Source organism: Erpetoichthys calabaricus, chromosome 6, assembly GCF_900747795.2.
Source record: "Erpetoichthys calabaricus chromosome 6, fErpCal1.3, whole genome shotgun sequence".
Taxonomy (NCBI): Eukaryota; Metazoa; Chordata; class Cladistia; order Polypteriformes; family Polypteridae; genus Erpetoichthys; species Erpetoichthys calabaricus.
The window spans coordinates 138047849-138062208 of record NC_041399.2 but is presented as its reverse complement, the minus strand read 5'-3'; the positions used below and the strand labels follow the sequence as shown (position 1 = coordinate 138062208).

At 38.6% G+C, this 14360-nt stretch overlaps 1 protein-coding gene across 2 annotated transcripts in view; it reads right to left on the bottom strand.

The window, feature by feature from the left end:
* Positions 1–9986: 9986 nt before the first annotated feature.
* Positions 9987–14360, bottom strand: part of cdyl (chromodomain protein, Y-like) — a 298068-nt gene continuing 293694 nt past the window's right edge. Inside the window, exon 6 of one of the 2 annotated variants that reach the window (XM_051929209.1) lies at positions 9987–11636. In XM_051929209.1, the coding sequence (XP_051785169.1) occupies positions 11478–11636 (159 nt within the window). In that variant the 3' untranslated portion in view covers positions 9987–11477. The remainder of the gene's footprint in view (positions 11637–14360) is intronic. The other variant, XM_051929208.1, reaches the window with a different exon arrangement.

The following is a 14360-nucleotide window of genomic DNA, read 5'->3' as shown; positions in this document are numbered from 1 at the left end:
GGCTGAAACTACCAACTACACCTTGGCCACTCAGTACTTTAGGAATCTTTTTCAAATATTTTTATTTTACTATTTAATGTCTTTTAGTTTAAAGATACATCCAAGGATGGGCTGGGACACATCATCAGCGATGTTTTTGGTAATCGGGTGTTTTGGGTCTCACGACATCAGACACCGTCGCTCAGGTGACCCAGCCTGTGTTGATCAGTCCCAGCAGCAATAGCCCACGATCCGGACCACCTGATCCAAAGCCACCTGGAGGCCCTCTCTGCAGCTTCTATGGTGGACTTTATGGCTCTCCTTTTCGCAGCAGGGTGTAGACCTTGCATTATGAGCTGCCAGCAAAGCCTCTACACCCTCCATCAAACCAAAAAACTACAAAAGAACAGAAAAAAAAAAATGCTCCAAAAGACAAATAAAAGGGGAACTAGACCAAAGTCCACAATCCAAAGTCATAATTCTCAAGACCTTAAATGAATCAAAAATCATAATGAAGGAGAAGGAAAACGAGAGATGAAGAACACTGACACAGGAGCTAATGCCACAGCAATGGCAGCCTTCAGGTTAACTGCATTCCTAATGACTGCAGCACTCGACAGTTGTGATCCACACACACCACAATTAATGAACGCAATAAACTTGCTTATAGTTGTAATATAGTTTATTGTTGTTTGTATATTATTATTTGTGATTACTTCTTGCCATTTGTGGGAAAGGGAACAAAATAAAGGAAGGTAGCAAGTCGAAGATCAGGTGAAATCCTGACAGTGTACACTATTAAGTCTATAATAATGTCATTTTTAATTTTGTTTGCCTATATTCACAATATATTTTAAGATACTTCAAGAATAAACTGCAGACAAAAAATGCTCAGGTGCGGGGTATTACCTGACCAACTCTTGCTCACATCTTCTCATTTACTTTATGACGATAGACCCCAGCAAGAAGAGGGGCTGTTTAACAGTATACTGGAGATTTTCTATAAAACAAATTAACAGAAAGACCAAAGAGCATTCAAAACACGTCATGGATAGATAAAGGGTACATGATAATCTCTCAAACACCGAACTTACGTTTAACTTAGTGTAGTCCATCATACAGAAGTTGGAAAAAATAAAAACTACTGATAAAAACCTGATACTGCCAGGTCAGGTCAGCCTGCAGCTGAGATGGTGGCTCAACAACAGTGTGTCACCTTCCAGGAGTTCCAGCTTCATGTATCTCAGTGAACTTGTAGTTGGGAAGAATAAAATGGCAAGCACAAGTAAGGTCCTTCCAAAGATACTGTGCAGTCAGCGAGCACAGGTGTAACAATGGCGAGAGAAAAAAGGACATTATCAAGAGACAAAGAGAAGGATGAAGTGTGATTTCTGAAGTGCCATCCATGAAGTTACTAAGGAAGAAATCCAGAGAGTTAGGGCCTCATGTATAACGCCTCGCATAGAATTCATGCCAAAACATGGCATACGGACAAAGCTACAAATGTGCATACCCACAAAAACCTTCAGATGCATAAAACTGCATAAGCAAAGTTCCATGCGCTTCCCCTTTATAAACCTCAACCTTCGTGAATTTTAACACACATGCACGCACCTACAGCCCCACCTTGACTTCTCTCCAAATTTTGCATATTTGAATATGCAAATCAATATAAATAGCCCCTTCCACTCAGTGCTTTGTTAAAAGGTGATGGCAAAAGCACGTGTAAAAAAGAATTTTAGCAAATGCAAAATGGAGGTCCAGCTCAGTGAAGTGGAGGCAAGGAAACGTATTTTTGGTGGCTTAGGTAGCAATATGAGCAAGAAAAGGACACTGATGTCATGGCACTCAAAATTTCAAGTCCAGAAAATCGCACAGTGCCTGAAATAAAAAAAGAAGTGGTCGAATGTCAAAGTTCATGTGAAAAGGCAAGAGTATTAGGACCACAGAGAAGAAAAAAAACCAATATAGGGACATTGTGAAGAAAAAAAAGATCAACGTCAAGTTTCAAGTCTCTCAAAGTATATTCTGTCATTGAAGTAGAACTTTGTAAACTTTACCTTAACATCGACATTTAGTTTCCTAGAGTTTCTCAAATTCCATCATAACTAAAGTAGCACGTTAAATACTTTGTATTCTATGTGTTCTGCGGCCGGCCCAGTCATTCATTGCTACATGCTTCTTAAACAGGCTTTCTCTTATGCCAACAAGAGCACACAGGCAGTGATCGCCACACAGAAAACATTCATGATATTATAGCCCTCTGAACATTTTAGAATACGATCACGTATACTTGATATCATTTTCATGATGGAATGCATTAATAAAGCATGTATTAAACATGTGGGGGCACAGTGGTGCAGCGGTAGTGCTGTTGCTTCACAACAAGGGGGTGTTCCATGCCTGGAGTTTGAATGTTTTCCTGGTGGGTTTCCTTTGTGTGCTTCAGGTTCCTTCCAAAGTTATGCAGGTTAGGGGATTTGGTGGCGCTAAACTGACTCTGTAATTGCATGTGTGCTCGTATTCACCCTGTGATGAGCCAGTGCCCCGTTCAGGGTACTAACCCCCTTCTTTTTGACACCCACTGGACACCCAACCTACCTGGAAAGGGGTCTCTTTTTGAACTGCCTTTCCCAAGGTTTCTTCCATTTTTTCCTTACAAGGGTTTTTTTTTTGGGAGTTTTCCTTGTTTTCTTAGAGTCAAGGCTGGGGGGCTGTCAAGAGGCAGGGCCTGTTAAAGCCCATTGCGGCACTTCTTTTGTAATTTGGGCTATACAAAAATAAATTGTATTGTATTGTTCCTGGCCTCACGCATGATGCTTGCTGAGACAGGCGCAACCCTGGACGGAATAATTAAACACATAAAGATGAGTTTTCACTGTTCCTTAACATTTCTGAACACTCAGTGTTCTAAGTTTATCACTAGTTTTAATATCACAAACACGTTTATTGTGTGGTGATTGGTTATATGCGGAAAGAAAACGGAAGGATAGAAGCTGGGGTTTGGTGTGTTTGACAGAGACAGCACAGCTGCAATAAAGAAAGCCCGCTCAGAAGAACATTCATTGAATTGTGTGTCTGTGTCCCCGATCACGAACCACAGTGGGATACTCATGCATACATCTTGCCTCTTGAAGCCTTGTCACAACTGCCTTAAATGTTCTCTGCATTGAACGTACAGGTGCTTATACAATCACATTTTAGAAATATTGTGGCAAGGTGTCCTTAGCGTGTGTTTCACATTAAAATCTCAGAGACTAGACATCTTAACTTAGTTTACCTCTAAGCCAATGTGCAGGGTTGTTCAGAAGAAACCATTACCAGTAACATTTAAAGTTATTGCTGCACACAGTTCTCACACCAGTTACTAAAAACAAAGATTCATGGACTATTTCACACATAAATATGCAACACTGGATTGTTTTCCTCACTAAGCAAATTAACACCTATAATGTTTTTGTGTCATTTATTTATTTGGGTTCTTTTATCTAACTTTAGGACATGCAAAATCTGACCATGCTTTAGGTCATGTTTATGAAGAAATAAAGAAAATTCTGAAAGATTCACAAACTTTCTAGCACCACAGTGTGGGCTGCCATGCTATGTAATATTAAAATGACGGTTACCCCTTTCTTTTTCCAGTGTCTCATTCTCGATCTTTTGTAAAAACTGTGAGGACATATACCGTATACGGCTAGTTCTGTTTGCACTTGGCATACTGTGGGAAGTTTCCATGGCTTTTACTATGAGACTTTGCCTTTGTGATTGGGTAGCCACACATCAGCAAGGGAAAACAAAAAGAGGAAGTGTTAAGAGGGCCATGCTGATAACTGCGTTAAATAAACAAACGGTGAAACTGGAAAAGAGGTTTCTCACATTTACAGTATATGCCTCAATAAAAGACTCTAAATTTTGCTTACTAACTTGCAGGCAAGTTTTGTGATATTTTGTATGCTTGATGTGGTATTTTGAATAGTTTGATTACACATATGTCAGGGCAGTAGAGTCCCAGGAACCATGGAAAGCTTTGATCAAAATAGTTATTGGTTCAAATTATTTAGGGTATTGACTTGTCCACGAAGGACATAAACCCAGACACTTGCTGGTAAATTCCTGAAGAAGACAACAATGCCATGTGGACCTATGTTAGAAACATTAAAACATTTTTGATGAGAACAGAATATTCAGTCCAACAAGACTATTCATCCAATTTCTCAAAAACAACATCAAGTTGAGATTTGAAGGTCCTTAAAGTTATCTTCTCTATCACACTACTTGTTCACATATTCCATGTTTTTGTGGTTCTTTGTGTGAGGATTACCTTTCTTCAAACACTTGTGTGCAATTTGCCTTCAATAAGTTTTCTTCATTTAGAAGAAACATCTGAAATCCATTGTACTAATTCCATCTCAGGCATAATCTTCATTTTCAAAAACTGTAGTGGTTGAGTTCCATTACTTTTTCCTCCTCAGTCACTGTCCATGGTCCTGAAACAGCTTTAGATGCTCTTTGGACTTTTTCTAGTCTTGCTCTGTCATTTTTATAACTGGAGAAGGTGGTACTCCAGGATCATGAGATGAGGCCTCACTAGTGCATTATATACCCTAAAGAAATCTCCACCTAAAAATGACCATCCTTCTATGTGCCATCCAGCCCCTGCCGTGTCAACCGAGAAAACAAAATCCCTGCCTTTCTCTGTATAATAATGTTAGACTCCCACAATATATGTGAATTTGGATGTAATGCTGGTGTTGCATATTTTATGTTTTACAGGTAAGGTAAGGTAAAGAGCAAATGTCATGCAGTAGTGGTTTGAGAGCTTTCATTTACAGGAGTGATTACTACACTGTACCAAGTAATTAATGCAAGTAAAAATTAGATTTACGCATATAAATACATTGTGAAAGTAAACTGAACTGACATGAGATTAAGACCACAAACGTTTGTCAGGCCTTTCACAATCTGTTGAAACTCACAGTTGGTAAATTTAGCCCTTAAGAGATCTAGTACTACTATTGTACTTTGCGTTGTTTTAATGGATAACATTAGTGCTTAAAGAGATAAGATCATCAAGATTATTTGAAGTGATTTGCAGTTAACTATAAAAAAATCGTCCCAACTAATAATTGTAATGTTGCATTTCTGACTGGTTCCTTTCTGTTAAATCATTTCTGAAACAGTGCTCCATTTTAAAGCTTTACTGTATGGCAGGGGTCCTCAACCCCCGGTCCGCAGCCCACTACCAGGCCGCAGCCGTCTGACAGGCGGGCCGCGAGAGAACTGCTGGCAACGGAGACTCACTCAGACTTTTCAGAATGCTTGGCGGGCGGGGCTTTGCAGCGGCGCAGAGAGAGGAGAGAGACCGAGGTGAGAGACTATTACAACAAAGTTATTTTTATGGTCCCGACAGTTTCCCCATATGACACGAGTCTATAGAAATCGCGTTACTACAAAGTACATTCAGCAGATGCTTTCATTACAACGAAGTGACCTTGAAAGGCTTGAACAAATCATCCACAGAGCAGTTAGATCTGTGGTCACAGCTCAGATGTGCACGTTTGCACAATGATCCCCAAACAAACATTGTAAAAAAAATTCTTTCTTCGAACTTTCCTCGTACTGTTTTTTTTTCTTTTGCTGTTTTTGTTTTCTGTGGTTTTCAGTGATACTTTTTGCTTATTGCTTGTCAACATTTGAAAAACATCCATTGGAATTTAACTCATTGTCACCCTCCTATAGAAACGGCAGACACGAAAAAAAGATAACAGTGTTAATGTTTGAGATGTGCAATCTGTTGGAATGGCAAATGCAAAGCATATGTCTTTGTTATATGCAAAAAAAGAAGAAAAATCTCGGGTTGTAAACGTATGCGAACTGCTTAATAATAATAGAAATGTTATGTAAATTGTGTATAAAACTGCCCCCCCCCCCCCCCCCACCGACCGGTCCATGGAAATATTTGCATCTAATAAAGTGGTCCTTGCTGTCAAAAAGGTTGGGGACCACTGCTGTATGGTATGACTTTCTTCTGCGCATTGTCCCGATTATTGTGAAATAGATTAAGGTCCCTGCGACTGTTCAGACAGCACTAGCAGTTCTGTTTCCATTTTAGGTTCTTGAATCTGGAAACTGGTCTAGTTAAATTTTTCTTTGACCCAAATTATGTCAATACATATAGGTGTTCTGAAAATCAGCTAATTGTCCTTTGAACTGTGTTCAAGTCCAAGGCACAATGGTAAACTTGGCAAAGTCTTACAAGAATGCAAGTAAATGTGAAAATCGGAATAAATGCAGAAGAAGCAGCTGAAAACAGGCTTTAGATCAGGAAGAAGGGAACCTCTGGCAAGAATGTGATGCCAACCAAGGCCCACTTTATGCCACTGAGGTCAGCTAGACTACTGGATTTTCCTGATCTTTTTTTAAAATATTGGATCAGTTATTGATGATTGATTTTGCTTCATTTTATTACTGTTTTTAATCCCTAAACATGTCTGTCAAAAATACCTTCAAACTGGGTCATGAGACAGCAATGACTACTGAAAAATGTTTTACAAAATGTTAATATGGCCCTGAAGAGACACATAAAAAACCAAACAACTAGCAGAATCTTCACAGACTTAACCTCTGAAGACAATGAAAGTGAGCTGAACATTGCTGCTCAGTGAATTCATTTCAAAATCTTGGATGACACAAAGGGCCCTGCTGCCTTACAGCTGCAGCCCCAACATCTGGTGGTCTGTCTGTCAGTTTGCATGTTCTCTACATGTTAACATGGATTCTTCTACATAATTTACAAGACAAATGAGGTTAATTCTTCATTCTAAATTATCTAATTTTGAGAGTAACTGTGCCCTGCCACAGACTGGCATCCCACTTTCTGCTCAATGCTGTCAGGAAAGGCTCTTGCTCACAGTAACTTTAATCTAAAAAGTGGGTTCATGAAATGGATGGATGCATAATTTATATTAAGCTGCTACAGACATGAAAAAATTAGGGATCCTCCAATTGTTTTCTGGAGCCGATACCAATCTCCGACTTATTATGAATTTAGTTTTCTCTATTATTATAGAAAAAAATCATCACTAAGTTCTTGCATAACCAGCAATGTAGAAGCCTTATGTTCTATATTAAAGTGGTATTTTTATAATTAATCTGCAGACCACAGGTGGTACCTGTTCATTTTTATTAACAAAATGAAATTCTGTAGGCTGTTCAGTGACAGTAAATAACACTAAAATGAATAAAATCCCCACAAAACATACTTTTTAAAACTAATAAAACATGTACAGAAATACTTACCCATAATACACATGCCATAAAAGAAAATAAAGTTTTTTGTCATAAATACAAGCCACAATTCTAATAGAATGTTTATCAAGATGATACAAGGCTAACATGCTTAACAAGTTTACAAATAAAATGAAGACAGTTGGTTCTTAAGCTAACAAGTTTTTTACTACGCAGTAAGAGAAAAATCTCTTTATCTGTTCTTTTTCCAATTAAAAATGTAGCAACTACACTGAACAGAAGCTGACCTGCTGTCCACACTCAGGCAAGGAGTGAATTATAGAACAAAGTGAAAAGCTCTGAACTCATTCTCTTTTAATTTCTGACAAAATATGCTCTGTTTTCTTGCCCTCTGCTGATCCTCTCCATGCACAGTTAGACTCCTCCAATTCCCTTTTCTCAGTTTATTACTCGACTTTTTAAATGTAAAAGCCAATATTCCTACTTTTACTCTCTCCAAAAGTTTGACTGTCCACTCTCCAGGATAATCCGTCAATAAAATGACACATGCTATTTCTTAACTACAGTTAAAATTTCATGTGAAGAGCAACTATAAAAAAATAATAATTATTATTATTATAATAAATTGCTGGAAAGCCTGGAAAAGCAGGTACTGCAAAAAAAAAAATTTTTTTAAATCGACTAATTTAATGATCACCAATTGAGTAATCAAACAGCAGCCACTTGATCTGAACACCACTAATCTACAGTAAATCCTCATCAGAATAAAATATTAATTGAAACTTCTACTTATTCTCTTTAAGTAATGTACTTTATAAATTATCTTTAAAATGAAAAAGCATCTTTAAAATTAAACTGACTTAATGTACTAAATGTATCCAAAGCAACGCACAAACTGTAGGGGTATTTTAAATTCGTCTGGAAACACAGCAAAAGGGAACATTAATTGAACCTGCAGTTGACTACCAAACACAAATCAGTCCACTTTAGTCATCATTCCAGTGAAAAGATGAAAGCAGTTTGGCCCTGAGGAGTAGAGCTGAGCACCCCTCCCTGCTACATCCAATAGACCAGGGGGTCTGCAAAGTTAGTCCTGGAGTGGAGTAATGGCTGAATGTTTTTGTTCCAGTTCATCTCAATAACAGATCTTATTTAGTTTTATGTTTTTTTATTGTTTTCATTTTGTCATGTCAGGGCATCCTTTATTCATAGATTTGTTTTTCCTTCCTAGGATATCATCCAAATGATTTGTGGCCTGAAGTGGATTAGTCATTTTAAGTCCTTGACTTTTTCTCTTCAGTTTTTCTTTCCAAATAATTTACTTTTCTTCTTCTTTAGGCTGCTCCTGTTAAGGGTTGCCACAGCAGATCATCTTCTTCCATATCTTTCTGTCCTCTGCATCTTGCTCTGTTACACCCATCACCTGCATGTCCTATCTCACCTCATCCATAAACCTTCTCTTAGGCCTTCCTCTTTTCCTCTTCCGTGGCAGCTCTATCCTTAGAATCCTTCTCCCAATATACTCAGCATCTCTCCTCTGCACATGTCCAAATCAACGCAATCTCACCTCTCTGACTTTGTCTTCCAACCGTCCAACCTGAGCTGACCCTGTAATGTCCTCATTTCTAATCCTATCCATCCTCTTCACACCCAATGCAAATCTTAGCATCTTTAACTCTGCCACCTCCAGCTCTGTCTCCTGCTTTCTGGTCAGTGCCACCGTCTCTAACCCATATAACCACATAAATGCTCACAGGTATAAATGGGAACAGGTTAGGTGGCGAACTGTTGGTTTCTTTGTCATTTTCACGTTATTGCCAAAAAGGAGTAATTAAAAACAGTGAATGCGGCTGTTTAAGACTAAGAAATTAAGGGGGGAATCATAACAACCAAGACAACTAAAATAAAGCACAGAAATGTTGCTTGAGCAATACGCATTTCAACAGCAATAACTGACTTATGTGGAAGCTACAATATACAAAACAATGCTACAATATATGTATTACCAATGCACTGATATGGATATGCTGATATAAGCAATTGACTAATAAGTGTGTGTGTAAACAAGAATATTTAAAGCAGGGTGACAACAACTGTTAACAAAAGAATGTTTTGTAATTTCCTAAAAGCAACCATTAGCAAAAGTCTGTTCTATGTCTAGGAATAAAAATAAAAATGTGATGACATCAACAAGCAGAGTTGGAACCAAAACCTGTAGCTACTATGGCCCTCCAGGCCTGTTGTCGCAGTCCCTGCACTAGCCTACCCCGCCACAAAGAGGAGTCACAAAAATAGATGAATGTAATTGTTAAAACATACTTTTTCATTTTGTCTGCAGTTGTTCAATGCAGTCTCCTAATTTCCAGCTCTCTTCAATGCTTCTCTGTGCTGCCTTCTTTGCCATCTGTTGTAGATGGTGCACATTGCTTGCAACATTACATCTACTTGAAGGCATATTCTTCAAAGAGGCTATTAGAAACGTCAGTTAAAAAAAATGGTTATAACCTGATTAGGAAGTAATGAATAGCTCAAGCACAAGGAAAAAATAAATATCTGGCACAGTGAAAAGAGTTTGCAGAGCAGTGCCCTGACCAGAAAAAATGTCTGTTAAATTTTCTAATAAGTTGCAGAGCATTGGTGGAGTAGTCTACACATTTTCTCAAAAGGCTGGCAATATTCTGATTCCCCTTGATTTGTGTTTGCAAAATATTTGCCAACCCAAATTGTTTTTCACACCAGGATAAAGATTGTACTGCCAACTCAGAAGTTTACTAGGTAGTAAAAATACTGACTTACCTTTCTTTGGTTTATGTTGTAGGCACAAGAGCTGAACATTTCAACTGTCTCAAGGGAAACACTTCAAAAGCTGAATGGCACAAACAGACTTAAACTCCAACTGTTAGAAATGCACTTCTGAATAGTGTATGAAATATTAATTTTATTTTAACCAGTTTTTCACAGCTCAATATTTTAGTAATCTATAAAACTATACAGATTGTACAGTTTATATATATATTTCAAACTACTCAACAAAAAATAGGTCCCACAGATGCAAAAATACTGTACCAAGAGTTCAGAGTGAAGGCAGAGTTACAGACTATACAGTTCTCAGATGGGAGAAGGAGGAGGCAAATCGACTGCATATAAATGCCAAAACTGTACAAAAATAAAGTTCAGTTTCATTTTACCCCTTCTCATACATTCAAGGAAGATAACAAAGCAGATGCCCAGGTGTTTTCCAACCTGTGGTCAAGAATCAGTACCCACTCCTGACAGGAATGCTAAGTAGTTTTATATACAAGGGGGTGGGGGTCTTGACACCATATGAATGAATTATGTGTTATATAGAAAGTAAAACCAGCATAATCTTTTCAGCAGAATAGGGTAGTTTTTTTTTTTTTTTTTGGAAAGAGACTTTGAATAGTGTGGCAATATTTTTTAAGTTATTAAATTAAAAATATACTCTAGTGAAACTAAAAAAAATCTGACAGTTATAAACAAAGTATTTTGGTGTAACATACCATTCAACCTCAATACATTTTTGTATATTGTTTTCATGTTTCATTTTTCACCCATCAGCAAAAATAATGCAATAGATAAAATTAGACAAACAGAAATCTAAAACTAGATATAATTTAGTTATGCAGAGTCAACCCCATGTATCTAATACTGCCACATAGGCCTTCATACTTGTTGGATACAGCTGTTGTTGAACCTTGCCAGAACGTCACATAATTAGCATATGACTCATACTGTATATGTTCATATTTGCAAATAGTTGATGTAACAAAACAGTTATCCAACAAATGGACTTAAAATACATTTCATAAATTGTTGCATCTTTACCTTTTCAAAGCAAAAATGCCAGCAGCTAAATTCCAACCATATCAGTAACTGAGCAGGAATAGGACTGGTTGTTACCCGTTTCATTTAATCATTTCATCTATTTTGCAACTGTAAGCAAGTTTTGCTTTTGGATCTAATAAAAAATATACATTATTCTAGACAACCAAAGAGAAAATACATATCTGTCTGACCCTCTGTCTCTCCCTTTTTCCATATAATGTAGTACAGTACAATTCCTCACTGCACAAAACCACAATGCACAGTATAAGTTACCAAAATGGTATGGTTGAATTCCTAAGCTTACTCAGAAATGCCCTCCACATGTAGTCAATAGCTAAGGGCATCTGTAAGCTATACTGGCATTCTGGTGAGCAAGGCCATTCCAGTGTCACTGTAGTCTTCACTTAAAACTCATCAATCTTCTTCTGCAAATATTTCAGTATGGAGTCCATTCCCTGGGCAGAACCCCAAACTCTCTTTAGAACTTCACATTCCTTTTCATTGGCCTGTTCAAGTGCTCCCTTCATGGCATTTCTCACTAGAGATTTTGATTCACGTAGTACCTGAATTAGGAAAATGACAAACATTTATACTCCATTAATTTTCTTATTTTTTCTTTAGAAAAAAAACACATTTTATGTTGTAATAACAGACAGGAACTGATTAAAATATCCTTAATGCTGTTATTCTGCATTTTATGCACATGTACAGTCAAAAACCTTCTGCCCAGCAAAAAAAAAAAAGGGAAAATGCAGTACATACATCAGATAATAACTGTAGGTGGCAGTGCCAGTACAACTCGGTAAACCCTTTACTTACATTTTTGTCTTGCATTTATCTGTAACTGGGGAACACCTGGATAAACATGGTCATTCTTTAACATACTCTGTTCTTAAAATGGTGGTGCCATACAGTATGTTAACATTTTGATCAAACACACTGAATTCTGGGGCACAGGACCTTAGAATTTTAACCATATGTTTCTAGAAGCATGCTGAAAGTCTAGATCAAAACTGAATGACATTTCATGAAAATAACGTTTACAGTATAATGTTGGTAGATGCATCATACCCCTTGATACTCAGTGACAATATTCATATCTGCTATTAATAATGTGTTTTCTGAGCAATTCCTGTGAAACACTGTGTGCCACATGCATTGCAATTTAGTTTAAAAAATGAACAAAACAAAAAACTATATTGCTATCTACCCACCATTTGTCAGCTTCACTGCAAAGTATACAATGTTCTACCCCTCTCCTTCTCTGGGAATTGCCACCTAATTTTGGTGGAGAGGTTTGTGTGCCCGTGAGCCTGGGAGCTATGTTGTCCGAAGAAAAAGCTCCTGGTAGGGCCTCCTAAGGCAAATTAGTCCCAGGGGGTCTGGCAAACAGCGATTCAAACCCCCTAATGAAGCAAAGTCACAAATTTAAAAAGAGTATCCCAGTATGGGGACACCGGGGGTTCTCCTGAAGCCAAGCACCCTCTGGCCGGGCCTGCCACGGTGCTGCCCTCCTGTGACAGGCCCATCACCTGCAGAAGGAATAGGTGCTGGATGCAATGTGACCTGGGCAGCGGTCGAAGGCAAAGGCCTTAGCGGACTGGAACCCAGACGCACAAACTGACTCTTAAGGAAATCGAATGTTGCCTCTCTTGGTGGGAAGGATCTGGAGTTGCTGGGTGAGGCAGAGCATAACCAATTAGATATAACTGGACTCATGTCCATCCACTTGCTTGGTTGTGGAACCAAACCCCTCGAAAGAGGCTGGACTCTCCTTTACTCTGGAGTTGTCCTAGGGGGAGGCTGGAGACATAGAGTAAAAATGAACCTTGTTCAAAACCTCCATGTGGCTACAAAGAGCTGCGGCCTGAAGGTCACAATTGCCTCTCGATTTATTGATCAAAGGTCCTAATGGTGGACAACAGAGGCAAGGGATGCCATCAGGCTGAAAACAGGTGTTGGAGGAGTTTGGAGAAAACATGGAAAACAACTATTGATCGCGCTCAAAGAGGTTCTGGCAAACCATCAGGCAATTCAGAAAGGGAAAACAGGGCTTTACCCAGGCTGTTTTCAGCAAGGGTGGAGAAGTGCTGACCCGGACAGAGGATGTTGTCTGGTGATGGAAGGAACACTTTTAGAAGCTCCTGAAAGCAGAGCTGGAAACTGAAGGGGGATCAATGCCCATTTCCCTGAGGGTGGTTAATGAGGTAGTTAAGCAACTACCCCAAGGGTGGATGATATCCGCCCAGAAATGCTGAAGGGTCTGGACATTGTCAGGCTGTTATGCCTTTTCAATGTTGTGTGGTCATTGGGAGCTCTTTGCCTGGAGTGGCAGACTGGGGGTTTGGTTTACACTACTCAGCCTCCCTGGAAAAGCTTACATCAGGCTTCTAGAAAGGAGACTCAGCCCAGTCATGGAACCTCAAAAAACATTAGCACCATTTTCAGTGGGTGTGAGACTCCACCAGGGCTGTGCTTTGTCTCCTATCCTGTTTGTGATTTTCACGGACAGGATAACAAGATGAAGCCGGGGGTGAGGGGCTCCAGCTTGGTGGCCTTAGAATTGTGTCACTGCTTTTAGCAAATGACATACAGTAGTTCTGTTGGCTTCTTCAGTCTGTGAACTCCAGCATGCATTGGGATGGTTTGCGAACAAGTGTGGCAGGGATAAGAATCAGCACCTCTAAATCACTATGCCCTATCATTAACGGATGAGAACTGTACAGAATTCATGTCCAAGCAAATTGATTGCTTTTATAGAGAATGTATCCTGAGAGGTTTTGGCAAGAATACTCTGGGAAACTGAAGGCATTTTTAAGAGGACAGATTATTTCATATCTTTCCCACAAAAATAAATTGGAAACCAAGAATTAATCAGAGTTGATCAGCAAAATTACAGTAATAGATCAAGAATATGCCAGGTGTCACAATGAGGCAGTTTATATGAAAAGACAGGTTTTGCAATCATAATTTAACCTCTAGAAAAAACAAAAGAAATGGAAAAGCTCATCTTTAAATCATGACATCATTACTATGAACAAGCAGACAAGGCTAATAAGATCTTAGCTCAACAAATCCACAAGCTGGAAGTCCGAAATGCAATAGCATTAATTACCAACACAGACGTAGATAAAATCATTGTCCACAAAAATATAACTCACATATTTAGAGAGTATTGTAAGTCCTAATATTCTACTCACTTTAAAGATGAGAAGACACAATCTAATGAGTTTGTTTGATGCATTACAAATACTACAGCTAGATACCTTTAGTGCAGAGTAACTGGA